Raw genomic sequence first — 22,118 nt, forward strand, 5'->3', positions numbered from 1 at the left:
AAGCTGGGTAGTGGGAGGGAGCCGGGTTCCAGGAGAATGAAGCTGCTCTGTAATTACTGTATTAAAATTCTGCTACCCACACAATTATAGTGGGTGGTAACCACAATTAGGATAATATTTTTAGGATTAGAAAATTGTGCATTTAATGAGTTTTATATGAAAACATTTCAGGAGCGATATTTGTATATAGGCTAAAAAATAATATTTTTAAGTTTAAAACTTCAAAAAGCAATGGTGTGTGATTTCTAAATTTCACGGTAGGTGTAAGTAAGGAGAGCATCTTTTTAAAAAAAAATTATTTCTTTAAAAGAAGGTGCTTAAAAACTAAACACAAAGCAGGAAGACAAGCTTAATGACTCTGTCTGTCCTGGGAGGCCACCTGTCCTTCCATCCAGCCTCCCCTCTCACTGGCACAGCTGTGACAGACCACTTCCTGTGAACCACACAGGCATTGTTTGCTGTTCATTCCAGCCTGGCGGTGACTAAGGCAAACTGCTTTAGGTCAAGTTAACCTGGCAGGTGTGCTGAGGGCCAGTAGCTGGGAGGGGAGATGCCTTCAGCAGCTGGGAGGAAGCTTGCAACACTTACTACCAACTCCTGTGTTCTACAAATGCACTGGAGGCAGAGAACAAAGCAGGCCAGGAAGGAGGTTACTCCATTTGACTTGTCTGGTTACTTTCTCTATTCTTACTGTGTTTTAAAAAGAGCTGGTTTCCCCCCTTCTTATTCCAATTAATGAATATATTATTATTTGTTTCTGTCTGACTTTGGGATCACAAGTGTTTTTCTTCTCTTTTTCCTTTCTTTCTCTCCTTCCTCCTGACCCTCCTCCCTTCCCTCCTTCTCCTCCCCTCCGCCCCATGAGTGGTCTTACAGGGATCTGCCTATCACCATCGAATCTTGCTCAGTCTTCCTTTGGGTTCTCTGTTTGCCTCTGACTTCCTAGAAATTGGATGGCTTCTCGACTTTTGTGATATTACTGAGTTCCTGGAGACTTTCGCTATCTCGTTAGATTGTATCAGGTGACTTACCTCATCAAATTTATGAAGCATTGTGGTGACAAAGAAGGTTGGAAAGGAACGGGAGCTTGCAGGGGTTTGGGGATTTATTTGCTTATCATGGCCGCAGAAGAATGCACTGCGTGTGCTTCTAGTAGGAAGGCAAGTCCCTCCTCGTGGCTCTTATCACAGCTTCTTGACAAAGTTCTAAAAATACCCATGCCTTTCAGCAGCAGCCCTGGGTTTCTAAGGGAGAGAAGAATATGCTGGGGGAAGGGGTTCAGCAGGAGAGCCCTGGGGACTAAAGCAAGTTCTTGTGCCTTTATAGGTTTCGAAAGTGACACCGATTGGGAATTTACATTCAAAATGCAGGATTATAACAAAGATGATATGTCCTACCGAAGGATTTCAGCCATTGAACCAAAGTCGGCCCTACCATTCAATCGTTTCTTGCCTAACAAAAGCAAGCAGCCATCCTATGTGCCAGCACCTCTGAGGAAGAAGAGGACAGACAAAAATGAGGATAACAGAAGAAGCTGGGCTAGCCCTGTCTACACAGAAACAGATGGGACATTTTCAAGGTAGTGTCATGTCATGTGGTTGAGGAGTGCTTTCTGAATTTGTGGAACTGTTTAATGAGGTTTAACAAGGATAAAGGAGTGTCTATTAACGCATAGTTACCACGTACCACTAATGAGAATTTCTTTTCTTACCTCTGTTTTCAGTCATATGTTGAAGACTGTTATTGTCTTTCACCACCAGGGCTTCTTTTAGATGCACGCCCTCAATTAATTAGTGTATTTGAGCTCATTGGATCACCGGTGTGGTCTCACCGGAGCTCTGCCGTGTTCCTTCCATTGTTTTTCTTTCTTGATGATAGCAGTGGACATGAAAAGAAACTCTTAATGTCCCATCAGCGTAGCCAGAGACAAGGATGATTGTTCAAATCCAACTTTTCATACAGAGCTGTGTGGTTCTGAAAGCCGTTCCAACACTGATGGTGGGTGAAGGTTGCCCCGCTCTGCTTTTGGATGACTTAGCCAACCATAGATTCCATGTGGAAAAGACACCTGAGGCTTTCATCTCACTATGCACCTCTTCCAACTCTTGTCTTTAAGTGCTTTTTCCTGTTGTGTTAGCCTCTGGGCAAATACACTAACAAGGTCAGAAATATATTTATCCTGGGTCTGGGTATTTATCACACTGCTGAGGGAATTAAAAGAAGCCACACCTAACCTGCTTGGAATTTGTCTTTCTCTTCATGCGGCCCTGAGTATCTGGCTTTTTTTCTAGCTAAAGTGAGGTGATGCTGTAACGTCTGACTGACTTTGGTCTGAGGAGCTGTTGAGACACCGAGTTAACGTACTTCCTTCACAGGGGTGCAAGTGCTGTGAGGTTGAATGCATGCCTTTTGGGTTCTTCGCCACAAACTGCTCACACAGTATCTTAACCTGGTTGGATATTTTGAACAGTACCCAAAGGAGAACTTGGGGTCCCAAGATGGAGAACTGGCACACAGTCCAAGAAATGTCCACCACCTCTTGGTGCTTAGAAGAGGAAGGAGAAAAAATCACGCGCATGCCCAACATTGTGAAAGATGACCTTTATGTGCGGAAGCTTAGCCCAGTCGTGCCAAGCCCAGGGGCTTCTTCTGATCAGTTCCTTCCCAAATGTTGGACCCCAGAAGATATGAACTGGAAAAAAATAAAAAGAGAGACTTATAAACCGTGGTATAAGGAATTTCAGGGATTCAGGTTTGTCTTTATGCATGCCCCTGGTACAGAGTGTTTGTTCTCTACCCTAGTCTGGTGGACTCTGTTCTTTTTCAGTTAGGGAGTGAGAAAGGTTTATTTGCCCTCTAACATCTGTAGAACTTTGATAATTAAAGAAGAACGTTTAGATTTAATTCTTAGACTGTACATGGGGGCATATGCCTAGAATCTTAGCACTCTGGAGGCAGAGACTGGAGGATTAAAAGTTTGAAAACAGCCTAGGCTTCCAAATGAGGCCCTGTCTCTAAAGACAAAACAAAACAAAAAACTTTCTGACCTACTTGTGCCCTCCCTTCCACCCCTGGGGGCACTTTTTTTGCCTGCATTTCTATGGAAGCAGAACAGTAACCGCAGCCCAATACAATATTCTAGACTTTAAAAGGCCCCCTTTTATATCTACCTCAGCACTGATTTCAAAGCTTACATTCTTCTCCATTTCTTTGTCTGCTCCCCTCCCCCCACCTTCTCCTTGTCACTTCCTGGCAGAAGGAATTCTGACTTTGAGGATGAGGACTTGGGCTCTTCCAGAAGCTCCACCATGTTTAGTAGACTAGAAAAGGCAGAACATAGGTTAGCCAGCAACTACAAAAGACCTTCACTCTTGCTGGAGCTAGCCACCAAACATGCTATGAGGTCACGGGACACCCATGCAGCCAGGAGGACCAGCAGTGTTTTGGAGGAATCCAGGTGCACCTGTCTGCATGAGCTACCTGCTTGTGGCTGACCATAGACACCTCTGACTGCTTCTGCTGCTGCATTAACCTAGGCCCTGAACTTAAGGACACAGGGGAAAGGCACAGTGTGTCACATACTGCCTTCCGCATGCCAACGTTATCTGTAGAAATCCACATGCTAGGAATACCGCCAGGTACACCATGGTTAATATGCAAGAATTCTTTTGAAAGAAAAAAAAAAAAACATCCCATTAAAATGTTATCTAAATTTACTGTTGTGCAGGGTATGGAGACTCGAAAAAAGGAAATATTTTTAGGTAGACACCGGGAAGGGTGAGTCTGGAGAATACAAGCCAAAACCCACCTTGGGGCCTTTTATAAGCCTCTAGACCATTTGTCATTTCTACTTACCGGGATGTGCGCTATGCCATACAGTATTTGGTGTGCCCACACTTGGCACTTTCGAGGGTCACACATCCTGGGGGGGGGGGGTGAGGCCACTGTGGACAATAGCATTAGGCAGGTGGTACAAGGAGTGGGGACCAGGCCAGTGCCAGGGAGGTACACTTGATCTGAGTTGTAGGCCAGTCATTTGACCTACATAATATTCACTTTTCCTGGGACGTATAGCCTGGCGTTTCTTTCGCTAACACCCAGGAAAGTCAGAGAATAGTTTTGAGTATTTGTCTTGTTTGTAACACTCCCTTTCTATTGCTCCTAAAATAATACCCCCCCCCCCAGTACTGGTTGGTCTGCTTCCTAATAACCTTTCTCCTCATACTTACTCCGGTTCTCCCTCCCTCTTTCTTTTCTGTGCATCAGTCAGTTTTTATTGCTTCAGGCCCTCCAAACCTACTCTGATGACATCTTGTCGGAAACAAATGTCAAACTCGATCCTACCTCTGGCCCCAGGCTCATAACTCGCAGGAAGAATCTCTCTCGCTCACCAGGTTATCGAGCCCACGACCTTGAGCTGCCAGTCCTAGATCCGGACTTAGAAAATGACGATTTCTTTGTCAGAAAAACGGGGGCTTTCCATGCAAATCCCTGTGTTCTCCGAGCCTTTGAAGACTTGAGAAGGTTCTCTGAGCCAGATGATGCTGTTGAACGAGATATCATTTTGCAGTGTCGGGAAGGTGAACTCGTACTCCCAGACTTAGAAAAGGATGATATGATTGTTCGCAGGATCCCAGCTCAGAAGAAAGAAGTGCCCCTTTCTGGGGCCCCAGATAGATATCAGCCAGTTCCTTTCCCTGAACCCTGGACCCTCCCTCCGGAAATCCAAGCAAAATTTCTCTCTGTGCTTGAAAAGACATGCCCACCCAAAGAAAATAGCAGTGGCTCTAGAGTGCTAGTACCTTCCTATCGACAGAAGAAAGACGACATGTTGACTCGCAAGATCCAGTCTTGGAAGCTGGGGACTGCCATGCCTCCAACCAGCTTCAAGCCAGGCCCCTGCAGCGAGGCTGACCTACAGAAGTGGGAGGCCATCCGGGAGGCCAGCAGGCTTAGGCACAGGAAGCGGCTGATGGTGGAGAGGTCAGAGTGTGTTTCTGCAAGGATTTGGCTTGTGATTGATGTTCTTGTGTAACTTTCCTTATTGGGGGCAAAAAGCCGCATTCGTTTTTCAGCTCTGCATGCTGTGTGCTGTTTTGAAGCATCCTGTAAAAAAAAAAAAAATTATTTGGCTTTTGAGAAACTTTTAGTCAGTTCACGGAAGAAGTGCAGTCTCATATTTACCCGTCTTAGGATGATTTGAAAAGGTATATGTCAAGCTTGCCTCCGGCTTGAAAGCGTCTATTAGTACACCCCAATGTGAAATTGGATAAAAAAGAAATTTCTAATTGTGTCTACAGGTTTTGCTCATCATGTCTAGCACTCTTGCAGTAGTCTAGCTGTGGTTTGGTTTTATGTGTTTACCATATTTTGCAGTGTCTTTTTGATTAAGCTAAGTATTTTGTCAAAAGTTTGTCATTGAAGATTTTCTTTAGCTTGATATTTTGTTGTTGTCAATCTGGGTTTTGTGAACTATCAGTTTGTAGCTTAAAAAATATATATATATATATAAAGTTGAGTGCATATTCCATTAAAATGCATGCGTCTGCCAAATATTTTGTTCGTAATTGTGACCGTTTTGATAAAATGAGCCATGCAACTTCCTGGTAGCTGTTCCATTCACTGTAGGTTGGGAACTGGCAAATTTGACCAGGCTGAACACAGGGGATGGCCCTAAACCTAATGTAGTTCTTGGCAAGCAGAGGCCTTTTCTTATTAACTCGTAGGCTCGGAATAAGTTTAGAAAATGTTGACATCATTTGACCTCAGTTCATGACACAGGAGACTGGCTAAAAGCTGATGTTTAAAAAGCAGCTAAGGGCGGCCTGTTCAGATTTGCCCATTTCCAGTTAGGCTCAAGTTAATGACGTTGAATACCTAAAAGCTAACTAACACCACTGGAGAGAATGACCCTTTTTAATGTTTGATTTTTTGATTTCTTAGACTCTTTCAAAAGATTTATGGTGAGAATGGGTAAGTTTATGGCTCCCATTAAAAATAATTCCTCATATCTGTTTGCCTCCTCTGCGTCTCACTGCGCCTCTGTCCTGGCATGCTACTAAGGGGTGCATGGGACTTTTATTAACTTTTTATTAACATTGTAGCCTCATCGCAATATTGTGCCTAAATGTCCAGTGCATGAACTATTGTACAAAGCAATGTTTTTTTCTATATTAAAAATTAACCCATTCTTTTTTTCTTTTGTTAATTTATGACTAAAAGTAATAAAGCATTGGGCTAAGACTATGTTCATCTTCGTATTTAATTCCTACAAATACACTAAGGGTCTGGTTTCTAGTTGTTGAAGGTCTCTCCCATGAATTACATCTTAGAAAGCTTATGATAGGAAAAAGATATTACTGCTTGCTTAATGTGAGAATTCACGTAGCTGGCAAAATTCACAGGCTTAACTCATGAGGAGCTATCTTAGAGGGGATGGTTGATAGTTTTAGGAAATATTTTTAAGATTGTTAATTACAGTAAAAATTTAATTACAACGGAGCAGCCTATAAAGAGCAAACTAGACTTTCAAAATTGTAAAAATTAATCATGGTAGTTTTCATTATTATTATAAGAACCATATTTAATTTATTTCTCAGGTTTGGTCTACTGGTACTTAATATTCAGTGGATCAGCATGTCAATTTAATATAAAGCTAATTTCCTCGAATTTTTCCAGTTCTAGGCTATTTTAACCTGTTATTCCTTCTCAAGGGATTATTGCCTGGCTTTCTGTAACTGAAGTCAATCAGTAATGGTTTTTGAGGAAGAGAGTTGAAGGACACCCCATTATTTTAATCAGCCTCAGGAGCTGAGTATCATCCTCTTACTGTGGTTTAGTCGCACCTCTCAGAATCTCTAATTTTAATAGCATATAATCATGTCAATAGTTTGGAGATTTTTTTAGAAGCTACCAAGATTGCCACAAAATTCACTGTAACAACTCTAGATACAGAAAACAGGACAGAGGGATAGGACACTGTTGCCATTACTCCTTCAGGTGTGGCACTGGAGGGGAAGAAATCAGTCTTTGGCATGGAACTTCAATATCTCTTTCATTAAGTTGTCATAGGAAGGCTGTTTTAACTAGATTTAATCCCCTTCTGAGGATCTTTCCCTGACCCCTGGCAGTCAGCAGCCAGCTTCCAGTCAGCAGTTCCAAGTAGTTGCACTGGTTATCAGCACTTGCTTGAGAAGGCTACTTAAAGAATCCTCCTGTAGTGTAGGCCTAAGGTAACTACACAAACACAGCAAGATAGTCTGTTAATTGAGACTCATGAATAATGCATGATTTGTCAGATAATGGGGCCTCTTGTGTCTTAGAAAATGTAGCTCTGTTTGGAAGCAGTTGTAAGCTTATTTAATTTCCCTCTTTTTCTCCTTTTTTTCCCCAAGTTACCAGTGATTTCCTTACATTAATTTCTTGCAATGAGAGTAAAATATTCATTGGAAATGAGTTACCGCCAGGGGTTTAATGTATACTCCATTTCACATTTATGCCGAGTGAACTCCAAAAATAGTGGAAAAGTTTGTTCCTTTGTAATTAAAAACCAACTGCCCATTATATGAATGCCTTATTTGTGCTACAGATCAACTTGAAGAGGAATTTGTTTTGTTTTTGTTTTTTTTGTTTCGAGTTCTTTGCCTATTAAACCCCATCTTGCATTCTGTGCAGTTTTGGGTGCTTGTGCATGCTGTGTAAGTGTTTCACTACGCTTTGGTTGGCATGCGATCATTATGTTTATTAAGATGCTTTGCGTGTGACGGTCAGTTCTCCTGTGTGTCTCTGTGTTGCATGGATTTACATTTGTTTGGTTTTATGAAGTTTGAGATCTGGTCATATATGGTACTATAAGTGAGGTGCTGACCACAGTTTAGAAAGATATGTATGAACCATCTTTCAATGTAATCGCCACCAAATTGGCTATTAGTATCACAGGAAAATAAATGCCAATTATGTGTGAATTGATAGTCAAAGACAGTCAAGGCAGCTGTATCTTTCTTACAGAGCTTGGCCCAATGGCTTAGGATTATCAGGTCATAACAATCAGGACATATGATCAAGGCAGGCGAAAGGCAGGGAGACAAGCTGATCTGGGCTATTTTCCGAGGATTGTCTTTTGCATGCCAGATGACATCTAGTTATATCTAGAAATACTTCTCACATTACAGCCAAGTGTGCGTGCTTTTTACATTTAGTACTTTGTAGATTAGATGCCCTACAATATGCAGGCTAGCCCTCTACAGAAAATGGTTTTCTGGCTGAAATATGAATAGTGTTGGTGTTTCCCACATAAGTCAATACATATATAAGTAAAAATGTCTTCTTACGTATGCTTTTTTACTCTACTTGATGGTAATTTCAAAGTGTCCTACTTAGGTTTGAACACTGGCTATTCATCACAAAATCCTACAGTGTCTAATGAAAATAATATGCTCAGATGAATAAATTAGCATATTTATATTGCTTTTGACACTAGAGATCTCTAACTTACTCTTTGAATTTCTATTTGCTACCTAAGGCTGTGAGTAAATTCACATTTAGGAAAACGTATATAATATTGGCTCTTTGGACTCTCCATTCTATGGACATCTCTCTGTAAGTTTACTGAAGTTGGATTTTAGAATAATATTCCTTATTTTCAGCAGAAAGTGCTAGAAGCATCATATGCAACCAGAGGAGTACAAGGAAATTATTATCTTTGTGATTTCTAAGGTTTCTTCTTAAACGTCTTTTTGTACTTTCCTAATACAATTAAATTAATTGGAAGGGCAAGATGCTTGCTACACCTGGATTTGCAGGGATGAATACAAATGAGGATGTAAACTGGAGCCTTCTGACTATAAGCAATGGTAGCAGGTAACTCTAAAAGGGTTGTGTGACTCACCTGTGCGTGGCCCATGCTGGGCGCGCCCTCCGTGATTTCCCCGATGCTGTCTTCAGGGCTTATCTCAGTTCTGGGAGGCAGACAGGGAGGTATTATCTGCATTCCATAGATGTGGAGAAAGAGGCAGAGATTGCAGCTTTCCCAAGCATGGAGGCTCTTAGGCAGCAGAACCGGACTGGGGCCGTGCCTCAGGAGAAAACTCGCAGACACTGCTTGGCAGGGCTGGTGCCATTCCAGGATCTCGTGAGACTTTCAAGCCAAGTGGTTGATGCTGATAACGAACGGCTTCATCATCTTTGTACTGTAGAAGCTCTAGATTTTTATCTTTGTGGTCTGGGGCAAACCTTTCTAGCTTGAAGCAGTTTACAGAGTATCTACGGGGTCCCCTTCAGTCAGAAGCTGCTTTAATAGGAGTTAGTCTATAGCACCAGATTTTAAAGATATAAGCCAGCACAGCCTTACCTAGTTATTATGGATTAGTGGGTGAGGAGCTAAGGCTCTGAGAGGGAAACTGATGTGTGTTCAGTGGGCGGAGGTCGATCTGGCAGATGCTCTGGAGCCCTCCTTGTTTCTTGCTGGAGCGGATGGAGACTATTACGGCTGGTGCTGCTTTAATGGGGGAAACTTTATATACCCCAGGAACAAACTGGGCTCATATCCGTGCCTATACAAAAGACTTGACTACTCTAGCTCACGTTCAGCTCCCTTTGTTCGTACTGTAAGCATCTGGGCTGCTAGACCCTGCTCAGCGCTCAGGTACTCGAGGGAGAGAGGCTGGGTTTCCTTTGATCGGCACTCTGTATGGGAAAGTGTGTAGTAAAGCTTCCCGGTCCAGGAGGACAGGATAAGGAAAGAAGCCATGGAAGGTTCTAGACTAGTACAACTGATTCAACTCTCTTCCCACAGAAAGGTTATTGGAGTATCAAATAGTATTTCATTTTTGTTTTATGGTTTGTGCAGGTTTGTGTGTTGTATATCCAACCCCCCTTTCATGTCTTGTTTTTGTTTTAATTCAAAAAAGCCTCTTACCATGTAGGCATGACTCCAGTGAGTTCATATTCTCAAATTCACACGATTCAGCTTGGTAGATAGTTATGCCTAGTGAGAGGTATATTATGCATGTACGGGTTCACATGTTTTTGTATCATTATATTCTATATGTAACTGATGCCCTACTAAATCTACACAGTGCTGTCTAATTTGGAGAGCAGCGATGTTTTCCCACAGAGTCAGTTTGGATTTTCCGTGCTTGGTTATGTTCAGACTTATCTCATTCTGAGCACAGATACCAAGTGTATCTGCATGCATAGTAGGTCCTGTGCTCATGTTTCCTTTCCAAGCAGCTTATGGCTGAGAGATGATCTAGGCATGCTTGTGCATACTATATAAGATGAAGCCAAGAATTAGTCAACATGAGAAATACTATAGCTTAAGTACCAGAGCAGGAGAGAGAAGGGGCAGTCCACTTTTCACAAGGAAGAGCCATGGAGACTGTCAGGCAAGTGATAGAACACTCCTAGATCATTGACTGAATGTGTTTATGGAGTGTGTACTGTGGGCTGGGCTTTGTGTTAAGCCTAGTTATGTTTCATCAAGCCATCAGATGTCATGTTGGAAAATCTTACAGAACTCAGCAGGTCATAGGGAAGTAAGAACATCTTAGATGCCAATAAATGTCCAAGGAAAGGAGGGCTGGGTTTGGGGTCAGCCCAGAGACACAGACGTTTGTAGAATGGGAAGAAGGAAGCACTCAATACCCTTAAGTGGATACCGGAAGTGAAGGGACGTCATGTTGCCGGATGAAAGTATTCTAGGCAGATTGAAGAACAGGGGAGAAGCGAGAGGCATAAGCATAAATAAGACAGCCGAGCGTTAAGAGTGCTAGAAATGAATGTGGAGAGGCAGCAAGGGACCAGACTGGTTCAGACCACGAAGGCCTTTGAAGACTCCACTTAGAACTTTGATGGGAAGAAGCTCAAGTATAGCAATAGTTGACTAAACCACTTTGGCTCCCAGCAGGGGACCCACCCAGGAGCTATCTGGATTCTCCTGGGCGCATGAACACACGCATGAACACACGCATGCATGCACTAGTTAATTTTTGACATGCTGTCAATAGCTCTCTTCTGATACTTGTGAGACTCCAAAACCTTCCCCTGCTACCCCAGGCCCAATAGGGCTATTTACATGGCTAGTTGGTTTTTCTCTCCTGCAGCTTCTATGTCCCATCCTTCTCCCCCAGTCATGGCGACTCTTTTCTCCCAGTTCCTAGCCTGCGAAAATCTAAAGGTCCCACCCACCCCAGCCTACCTGCCCAGCCATTGGTTGTTTGCTCCTTATCGATCAATCAAAAACCAACTAGGGACAAGGATCTTCACACAGATTCACAGTTTTGGGGGCCAGATTAATTCAAAGCATTGAAACCAATTCCCACCACTAAAGTCTGGGGTTGAGTGTTCCATGACCTGACTGTGACTTAGAAAACTGCTCTGTTGTGCATGATTTCGATAGTGGAATCATCTTTGAGATCTTTGGGCTTCTCCAAGTTGATGATGTGACAGCATTGATCAGTCAGGTGATGGGGAGGAGGTCAGACGTTGTTGGATCCTAGAAAGAGAGAGGCATTAAGAATGAAATAGGGGTATTGAGAGGAAGAGAGGAACCTGGGTGACGTCAGGATATTTGAGCCTAACAGTGGAAGGATGGAGTTGACCTTAACTGAGATGAGGAAAATGTAGCAGGTGACTGTTGGAGAGCTTAGCCATGGTTGTGAGTGGTATTTTTGAAAGGCAGAGAGGCACCAGCACAGGGCTTTTGAGTTGGAGGGAGCATTTGAGGGAAGCCTTCTCTGATGATATTGTAAGCAGCTGGGGTGGAAATGCAGGGGAGGGTTGCTGTGCTCGACCTGGACGGCTGGCAGTAGAAATGGAAAGCAGGCCGCATTAAATGAGACGATAAGTAATTGAAAGTGAGGAGAGGAGCGAAACAAAAGTGAAAAGTGGTTCTTCGCTTTCAAAGGTGGATGAGAGGGGTGTGGGTACCACCATTAACCATCGCTGAGGAACAGCAGATTGAGATTGGCTGGGGCAGCCATGGTGGTTGCTGAGGCCTTTCCAGATAGCATTTCATCAGGTCCCTATTCAAGCATAAGTGCCTATTCACAAGCCATTGGAACTGAATCAAGAGGGGCAGATCCCTGGCTGGAGCCTCCAGAGGCATTTGCATAGTAGTTACAACTGCATTCCTGACCTAAGAGCAATTGTAAAACTGTGTGTGAGAGAGCTGGGGATAACAAAGAACTTAAAGTGCCCAGCTTTATACTGATAAAGGGAAAACATAGTTAATTACAATGTAATTAAGCGCAGAATACAATCTGAAAGAGGACCTCAAAAATTCTGTCAGACTCAGTGTTCTCAGGGCTGAGTGTGCCCCAGCTTTCTTGAGAGGCCTTTTTTTTCTGTGTGGTCTGCACAAGGGTGGTAGTAAGGAGCAGTAAAGAGCTTTGTACTCTTCTAGAGTTCCAAATCTGTTAGATAGTTTTTACAGTGGTCTTTAAAGTGTGTAACAGTAATGGGGGGTGTTGAAACCCCCCCCTCTGACATTATTGCCTGACTGAACATATCCCTATACATGGGCTGCAAGTTAAGTGGTGAACTCTGCCTAATGAAGGAGAGGGTAAGCGAGGTGGTTCTGATGGGCTGTGGGAACTGCTCGTGGTCTTCTGTGAATGGGTCCAGCTGCACAGCGGTTCAGTAGATCTTAGAGAATGGTAGTGAACTTCATGATGTTGAACTTGAGGAGAAAATATCAGGTAGTCACTAAATTATTTAGCAAGGGCCTAGTAAAAAGAAGAAGTAGAAGAAGAAGAAAAAGAAGAAAAAAAAACCAGCCAGACTTTTACTAGGTTATCTTTGAGGGAATTTAGACAAATTCAGACAGGCGATGTTAATGACTGATAATTTTTTTTCTCAAGATAATTTTAGAGTTGAGCCCTTTAAATATAAGCACTGGAATATCATATTTAGATTATTTTGATCACTTTGTGGAAAAGAAAAAAACAAAGCATCTCACATCTGAGTTGAGCACTAGGCTCTTGTTTCTGTGCTTTGGAAAAAACACCATTTATCGGTGTGGTGCTATTTCAGGGACACTATCACCGAAGCATCTGGGTGGGGCAGTAGATATTTAGGTGGAATTTCTAAATATAAGCCCAGTCTTCATGTGAACCCTCAGACCAGCCAGGGGAACCTTTGTGACCGTGGGGTGTTTTTGTGGCAGGAGCAAGTCCCTGAGCGATGTCAGCGCAGAGGATGTTCAGAGCCTGCGTCAGCTGCGCTACGAGGAGATGCAGAAAATAAAATCCCAGTTGAAAGAACAAGATCAGAAATGGCAGGATGTGAGTATTCTACAATGGAGGGCGGGGCGCACTTCTTGCTTCTCTTACAAGGAAGTCAATGTACTTAGACAGTTTTCCTTGCTTATTATAGCATTCAGGGCTATAAAAAAAATGAGACCAAAGTACCGTCATATGTCTTAAAGACCACTGTAAAGAAAAAAAAAAAAATAGAAGTGTGCTTATCTTCTCCGAGACTGTGAGTTCTCAGAGTGTGTAGTTTCGTCCTAGCAAAGACAGTGCACGGCTTCCCTGGGGGAGTGGCCAAGTTGGGAATATGACTGCTCATTAATTATACCTCTGCTAGAAAGGGAACATTGCTCAAGATTGGGATAGAAGAGGAACAGGATGTGTAGCTCACATCTTGGCATTAGTGGGGAGAGTTGACGAGTTCTCCAAGTTACTTAGAGACCGGGATGAGGGATGAAATACAACTTAGAGTAATATTTTGGCTGAAGTCAGGGTCTAGTATGATTCAAAATTAACCATTTCAACAGAGCTGGCCTCTAAAAGTGTTTTGATATGGATGTGGACCTAACTTTTATCTTGAATCTTAAAGTAGGAAGCTTAACCCTTTCAGTTAGATGAAGTAGTCATTGTAAGCTCTCTCTCTCTCTCTCTCTCTCTCTCTCTCTCTCTCTCTCTCTCTCTCTCTCTCTCTCTCTCTCTGTGTGTGTGTGTGTGTGTGTGTAAAGAACTGTAATTGATGACCATATTCCCAAGCCCAGTTGGAGGACTGCCTCATTGGTAAGAGAGTTGAGTAACAGTATGAACAAAACCACTACAGAAAGTCAGTGCCAATGTACATACATACTACTCTGCTCAGCTTTCATGCCCTCTTATCTGAAAATTGATTTAGTGGACAGGAAACAGCACACAGGACTCAGGGGTGGCTCTGTCTTAGGGCCTCATGTGTATGCTGCACATAATTTTAATCCCTGAAAAACCCAGCAAAGAACTCAGCAACACTTTGCTAACTCACTGAGTGGTTTTCGATAAAATAATTATCTAGGTGGGCTACATATTAGGGGAGGGCAGGGGAATATTTGGGTCACTTTATTTCTTTTAGGAAAAAGAATTTCTATTGGTTTCAGGTTGTAGAAAAGCAGGAGAGGCCCTGTGTGCCCCCAGAGTTCAGTAGGTGTGGCTTGGTTTGAGAACTTGGGTGTACTTACCTTTGGACTGGAATTTCTCTTGGAGCCTTTAGTATGATATTTCTCTGATTTGGAAATGGAGAAATATTTGTTGCATTCGGAATGCCTCCATCCCCGAGTGTCACAACTGGTTTACGTAACTAGGGATAATTGAAAACCTGCTTTAGATACATCGTCCTGGCTGCTTTTGAACATGTTTCTGAAGACGTGGGAAGCAAGTGTGGGCTTACACCTACATGATGTTTCCTGCCATTCCCTCCCAGGTGGACCTTATTCGCTGAACCTAATGAACCTATAATTGGTGATTCCACCTTCGGTAGATAGAACTAATTTTTTTCCCCCTTCAGGATCCCTATTCTCCTGACAGATACAAGGTGTTGTTCTTTATGTATAGTCTACCTTCTGCATCTTTGTGTCTCTGGGGGTTGAACTAGGGCGAATATTCACTTGAGCTAGACTGCTCCAGGGACATTTCTGTCCCTCTCATCATAGCAAACATGACCAGGGGTTCCGAGTGCTATGAAATTGAATTTGAAATATTTCCCAGTCAATCAGATCTAGTACCTAATTGCAGGCATTTAGCAGTCTCTGAAAAATAGACACTGAGGTGATACTTTCTAGGATAACGAAAGCGGGATCCGTCTTACTGGGTCAGGTTTTTCCAGCAGACACATGAGATAAAGGCTTAGTCCAGAAACACTGGCTATAAAAAGCAAAATTAGGGCACCTTGGTACAAGTGGGAGTGGACGGTTTCAGCATTGTAATAGGATCCTCCAGCATGCTCTTGCCGCAAGGAAAAGGTGTGTAGAAATTCAGGTATGACCAGGCTGGTGTGATTTCTCGTCAGGACCTTGCCAAATGGAAAGACCGTCGGAAGAGTTACACTTCAGATCTGCAGAAGAAAAAGGAGGAGAGGGAAGAAATCGAAAAGCAGGCCCTTGAGAAGTCTGACCGAAGCTCCAAGACATTTAGGGAAATGCTGCAGGACAGGTAAAGGGCTGGACACCCCTTGTATTTGGAGAGCCCAGTGTCAGGAAGGTAGGCTTTGTGTGTGGTGGGATGCGTGGTCACCAGTTTTTATCTGTAATCACGAGTGCCGTGGCAGACAGGGTCTCCTTAAGTATTGAAACAGTATTGCTGAACTAGTGATCAGAGTTAACAAATAAAAATAATACTTAGCATTGGTGAGCAGTATTGTATTCTCTTCTATAGAAGAAGGAAGTATTGTCAGGATTTGAAAAAAAAAAAAAAAACCAAAACACTAGATTTCTCTGTTTAAAGTGAATTAAAGATGGGGTAGTCAAGTAAAATAAACCTTTACTTTTAAATGAATTTTATGATCTCTAAAATTTCTTTGTTGAACTGTACTGGTAGAGGATAATTAGATTTCAAGGAAGTCCTTTAAGTGTGGATGTGTGGGGTTATTTACTCTGAGTTGTAACAGCAGGATAAAAGTGAAATTTAAACTTCATGTGAGAACTCAACTGTGTGGGCCTGGAAGAGATTGATAGATCAGAGAGAAAGCAAATATGCTTTAAAAATATAATGTCACAAAGGAAATATGCTGGCAGGTGAAATTAAACAAAGCTCCTTTGTATCCGAAATGCCAGTGATGAAGAGCTTCCTTCACTTACTGCCAGAGGTTAGCCCTGGGGGACAGGATAGCAATTCCCTCCTAACAAGGTGAAGCTGCCTCATCAGTTCTGGGATCATGGGTAAAAACCTTGAATCTATTGTAATTGCCCATGGACATTCTGTCAAGCTCCATGAACTGACCAGATCTCTATAAAAGCTCCAGTCTTTGGTGCTGTTACTTTTATCAATACATTCTACATTTTATGAAGCAAAACTTGGCAGAATCAGATTGGTTGTCAGCCACCTGAAGCATTTTGAAAGACATAAATTTGTAGCTAAAAACCTGTGAATATTCAAGTGTGAAACCTTCCTTATTATTAAAACCATTTTTGATTAAGAATATCCATTTGAGACCCTCCTTTATAAAAGGTCAGACCAGTTTCTTAGCTGATGCTTAAAAATTATTCGTAATCACCTCAGGGTTGTACTGATTTTTTTGTTCACTTTACATTTTTCTTATTATCTGACCCCAAGTGAGTAATTCTGTCGTAATGGCACATTTGTTTTTGCTAAGGGAATCTCGAGGTTCTACAGTTACGTCCCGGAGGAGGATCTACTCCTCGGATGACATCCTGGATGATGGAGTGCTCTCCCCTACAGTGACTCCATCAGAAACGAGTCACCAGAGTGAGGGACTAGAAGACAAAGTAAATGCTCATCCTGCTGAGATGCCCAAAGAAGATCTCACAACATTTGCAAACAGAGAAGACAGTATAGCAGCTGAGATTCAGCTTGGATCTCATACTCCTGAAGAGCAACGTTTGGCCCCTTGGCCTTCTGCAGAACCGCAAGGAGCCCCATTGCCTTCCACAGAACCGCACCAGGTCCCATTGCCTTCCGCAGAACCGTACCAGGTCCCATTGTCTTCCGCAGAACCGTACCAGGTCCCATTGCCTTCCGCAGAACCGCACCAGGTCCCATTGTCTTCTGCAGAACCGCACCAGGTCCCATTGTCTTCTGAAGAACCGCACCAGGTCCCATTGCCTTCCACAGAACCGCACCAGGTCCCATTGTCTTCTGCAGAACAGCACCAGGTCCCATTGTCTTCTGAAGAACGGCACCAGGTCCCATTGCCTTCCGCAGAACCGCACCAGGTCCCATTGTCTTCTGCAGAACGGCACCAGGTCCCATTGCCTGCTGCAGAAGGGCACCAGGTCCCGTCTTTGCCTTCCACAGAACCCCGCCGGGCCTCTCTGTCTTCTGCACTGCAGCGTCCATCCTCACTGTCTTTTCAGCAGTCCTGGAGTGCAAGAGGAGAGTCAACTCGGATCTCAGCTTCTCTCCCTCGAAGTTACCAGAAAAGTGATACAGCCAGGTTAACATCTGTGGTCACAGCGAGACCTTTTGGCACGTCATCAAGGGGAATCTCATCCCTGCCCAGATCCTACACGGTAAAATGCCCTAGGTTTATTTAATCTGTCCCCAAGCACAGTGAGGCGGGGAGCTTTCGCAGAGGCTGAGTTGGACACAGATATTGGATGTATAAAAATGTAGGTGATGTATGTAAACAACTTCCGTGACAATGTAGATCTAGGAAAATGGGCGATTAGATTTTAATGAACAGATGAGATACATCTGGAGGCAGAACATTTATTTATTTTTTTTGTCATACATTTTGCTTTTGAAGTAGAAGGTTGAACATTATGAAACTGCCACCAGTCAGCTGTTTGACCTACAATGCTGAAGTTTTACATGGCTCTTGTTAAATGTTCTCCAAGTTATGTATGTAAGGTTTTACTCCATCCTTCCTTCCTACCTTAGAACTTGATGACTGAGTATATTTTTTTTTCTTAAAAAAAAAAAAGAAGTCCATTTGTATCTTTAATGGGGTTTGGCACATGTGGGGCATGTTAGAAGTATGTAAATGAAACAATGTGACCTGAATATTTCATGTTTGAATTTCTGTTGATTCTGCCCATCTGCACTTAAGATCTTAAAATCTTGACGTATAGATGAAAAGAATTATGGTTTAAAAAAATAGTGTTTGGGGTGAAGAAAGCCTGACTAAACCAGGCAGGAAATCCCTGACCAGCCTACTAAGAAAAATAGACCAATTTTAATTAAGCATCTATGGCAGAGACTGTTGTTGTTAAAATGCATTGCAAATAAGGGGCTGACAACTCCAAGATGCCAGGCATTTCTATAATTTGGTGAGAAATAAAGATGAATGCTAGCAATGGATGTAGAAAAACAAGCCTGTCAACTGAATGCAAAGGAATTTAGCCTTGCGTTTAGCATGAGGGCAAGGTAAACAACCTTTTCACTCACTGGACTTAGAAATATTTTAAATGTTGAAACTCTTTGGTGTTGAGGAGGCTGAAATGCAGGCATCTTTCTGCTCATGAGTGCAGGGCTGCTGTTCTCTTTGTCAAGATGACAGACAGGCCCTTTGATCCAGTGAGTTTTTGGAGCATCTGGGCTATAAAATAAAAGCTTCATTTAAAGAGGGGTACTCCAGTTGGTTCTGGGGAGTGACGGCTAGCCCAAAACAATTTAAGTAGATATCCAATGGATGAATGATCGATGTCTGCACACTGGGATTTCTGGCAATTCAGAGAGCCAGTTTGACCTGTAGTGATGTGAGCAAACAAAAGCAAGCTTTTATTAGAACAAGTGTTTTTGTGTAGGTGCCTATTTGATAGTGTGAAGGAAAGCACCCCAAAGCTTTGACAATAGTTAGCGCACTGTCACTTTAGTGGTTTTATTAAATTATTAATAAGTCTGTTATAAAAGCTGACCCTAAGGCTAGCTGAATGTTGAGCTGAAAATGATGTGTCCTATTTAAGATGGATGGCGGCTGGAAATACAACGGAGATGTTGAGATTGTCAAGAGAGAGCAACATGATTTGGGCAGAGCCACCAGCCAGAAGGCTAACTCCAGCCACTCTATTTTGGGCTCATCCAGTGAGAAGAAGTTAGCCCCAGGAGAAGATGTGGCAAGCTTGTCCTCTCCCACACTCCCTCCCTCATCTCTCTCCCAAAGCCAGGAGGCCTTCTCAGAAGCCACATTCTCGTCAATGTCTGGCCCGGATTCAGTGTCTGATTCTGGAGAAGGGAGAAGCTCAACACTGAGGGAGGTTTCAAGGTCCCTGGTAAGTTTAGAAGGGGTCTGAGCCATGTGGCTCAAATACTTTAAGATTTCAGTATGGAAACAGTTGCTTTAGTCTTTAGCTTTACAGTACAGGTTGCTATTTATATTATACAAAAATATAGTATGGTTTATTTATAACAGAGTGTGGGGGCAGTTGGTCCTTTCTAGCTCTTAGTTTGTAGATCCCAGACAACCTTCATGAATTGTGTCTCTAAAATTTAGTAGACCAGTCCCTTGGATGGTTTGCCTGAAGTTTTTATTATTCTGCATTTCTCTAGTTTCTGCTTCAGATCATTAATGTATGTGTGGGTAAGCAAAGCCCTTCTCTGTGGAAATCAAGCAGCTGCAAAGAGAAATTGTCCCATATCATGGATGCTTGTCTCTAGGGACACAGCATTTTGTCATCTTGTAAATTTTTTGTGGCTTCTCGTACTAATTTGTACTTTTGAATGGCCTCATTTCTGGTTACTCCCGTCTCTCAGTGGGAACAACTAGGCTGAGTTAGAGTTTGACATCTGTAATTCTGAACATTTGGACTCCAAATAAAACATACCAGCAGATTACAAACAAATGGAATGTTTGTAATTTTTCCTGTTTAAGACTCTAACAGATGGCTTTCAACAGAATTACTAGGTGATATATGTTTTTTACAGTCCACACGTAAAACCCACTAAAAGTCTTAGTCAAGCAAGCAAAACTTCTTTAAGAAAACAAAACCAAAAATAAAATAAAACAACAAACCACATACACACACAAAAAACCAAAATTTATGTTAAGCAACTTGCTAGTTGTATAAAAGCCTTCGCACAGAGGCATTTTTAATCTTTGTCTTGCTTGGTCCATAAATCCTTATAGTCTTACTGGATCACAGTTGTTTGTCAAGGCACAAGATAAAGCATCACTTGAATATGTGATTTATGTGACATAGTTTTACATAGCATATTTGTTTATGTTTATTAGATTTTTAATTGTATAAGAAAAAAAACTATTTAACGTCCCTCCCTACCCCCAGGCTGTGACACTTACTTTGTATCTGAGAAAAATGAAAAATAATCCCTGATGCATATATTGTTCAGAAATAATCACTGTTATCACTTACAGAACTTTTGTTCGATGATGGATATTTTCTAGTTCTTGTTTAGTTATTTTTCCTGCACATATTTACAAATATATCTCTAAGACAATTCTTTATCAGCTGGTAATAATTGTCAGTTATAAATTACAAATACATTTTAAGGGAATTAGGAATTTACGGTCACCATTGGATAAGACCTGTGTCCCCACACTTGGGGACCATAAGGTATCAATAGATGAATATAAAAACAGAGGCAAGGTATCTCTTGTCCTATGGATTGTACAGTACCTCCCCACTTTCAAAGATCAAATGTAACTAATCAGCTTGATGCACTTGCTTTCTGCTATATACTGGGCCCTCCTTCAAGATGGCAGCTGGCAAACCATGGGTCAGGAAAGAGGAGGCCATGTGTGGTGAGTGCATAGGTGTGTCCTCTGCTCTGGCAACCGCAAGAAGCCCAGATGCACCTGGCTTGCTCCAGGTTTCATCACAGTGGATTTATGCTGTCATCATTAGGTTTGAAGCCATATTCTACCGTGGAGGATTTGGCTGCGTTCAACCATTGGAAGTAGGAATTCTTGAGCAGTCTTGTGTTTCACATGGTGACTTGCTTGCCTCGATTTGGACTATCCATGTCTGTGCTTCCAGGAGAGCGTCGTGTGGAGCTGGCTGACTCCAGAGAGGCTGTGCATTAACAGCAGCTGATGAGTACCATAGCCAGGCTCCTGTACATCACTCTGTCAAATTCTATTGAAGCTCTCTCTGTAACTCTAGATGTTCATAGGGAAGGAACAGTGAGTGGCTGAACACCTTGATGCTTTGGTAGCTTTGGGAAAAGCATGTTCTTCTGGTCTTTCTCTTCACCGCCCTGTGCTTTTGCTACTAAAGGCCTTATACTTGTGCCTCTAGGATCTCCCAGGCAATTAGCCTGTTTAATCTCAGTTGCCTATATTCTAATCCAGGTCCTTTCTCTGGCAGTGCACATGGTTAAAAGTCACCTCAGATGGTGTTGTGGTAAATATTAAAAGATGGCTTAACCTTTTAATTGACCCCCTCCCACCCCTCAAGTCTTACTCTGTGGACACTGCTCTAATGTGGAGCCGGGCAGACAGACTCCGTCACATTGTCCACAAGCTGCACTTTCCATGTGGTTTCCTTCCCTGGTGATTCACTCCACCTGCCCCGTTGGTTCTGTCCCTGGTGGATACGACCACCCCGACATGTTCCTTTCCTCTACCGCCTGGCACAAACATCACTCCAATGCCCGGTAGCTTATCAAGCAGGCTTATATATTAAATTCTTAATACACAAACCCTCTATACAATAAGCAACAACAAAAAAATAAAGATACAAACTGCCCTTCTATATGAGGTAAAAGACCCATAGAAACCCTTAGAAATAATAATAACCCCATCAAGCTAGAGATATGCCAAGAGAGAAACATATACGTCTGCCTCTATCTTCATTCCTCCGGGAATTTCCTCCTCCTCTCCTCCTCTTCCACCTTCCTAGACCTTTTCTCCGCCTATCTCTCTACTGTCCAATCATGTATTGCCTTAACATAAACCTACAAGGTGTGTTTGTTCTCTACCAAAGACTCGATAATTTTGCTGTTCTAGAATCTCCTGAAGCATTCTGCCCATTGCATGGAGTTCAGGGAACTGTGAGTACTGGTGTTCCTCACGAAGGAGTTCAGATTCCCTTCATCATACTTCAGTATGAACACGTTAAATGAGCGTGTGCCACGGGCTAGATAGGCTTCATAGGGTGTTAAATGAGTAAACTCTTACCACAACCCTGTGATGTCATCATCATTTGTATTCTTGTACACCGAAAACTGAAGGCATAGATGGTCACAGCACCTCTTTTCAAGGACATCCAT

The 22,118-nt window shown here is 42.5% G+C and overlaps 1 protein-coding gene across 18 annotated transcripts in view; it reads left to right on the plus strand.

The window, feature by feature from the left end:
- LMO7 (LIM domain 7) overlaps positions 1-22,118 on the plus strand; it is a 111,292-nt gene that overhangs the window by 58,432 nt on the left and 30,742 nt on the right. For 6 of the 18 annotated variants that reach the window (XM_080916973.1, XM_080916985.1, XM_080916984.1 and 3 more), the window contains exons 1-10: positions 884-1,022; positions 1,327-1,579; positions 2,471-2,752; positions 3,257-3,457; positions 4,267-4,983; positions 5,944-5,973; positions 13,166-13,283; positions 15,283-15,425; positions 16,585-17,461; positions 18,857-19,162. In XM_080916973.1, coding sequence (XP_080773099.1) covers positions 1,365-1,579; positions 2,471-2,752; positions 3,257-3,457; positions 4,267-4,983; positions 5,944-5,973; positions 13,166-13,283; positions 15,283-15,425; positions 16,585-17,461; positions 18,857-19,162 — 2,889 coding nt within the window. In that variant the 5' untranslated portion in view covers positions 884-1,022; positions 1,327-1,364. Of the gene's footprint in view, positions 1-883; positions 1,023-1,326; positions 1,580-2,470; positions 2,753-3,256; positions 3,458-4,266; positions 4,984-5,943; positions 5,974-13,165; positions 13,284-15,282; positions 15,426-16,584; positions 17,462-18,856; positions 19,163-22,118 lie in introns of those variants that run through there. The other 12 variants (XM_080916988.1, XM_080916987.1, XM_080916980.1 and 9 more) reach the window with 6 other exon arrangements.

The sequence above is a fragment of the Micromys minutus genome (genome assembly GCF_963924665.1).
Source record: "Micromys minutus genome assembly, chromosome: 5".
In the NCBI taxonomy this organism is placed as follows: Eukaryota; Metazoa; Chordata; class Mammalia; order Rodentia; family Muridae; genus Micromys; species Micromys minutus.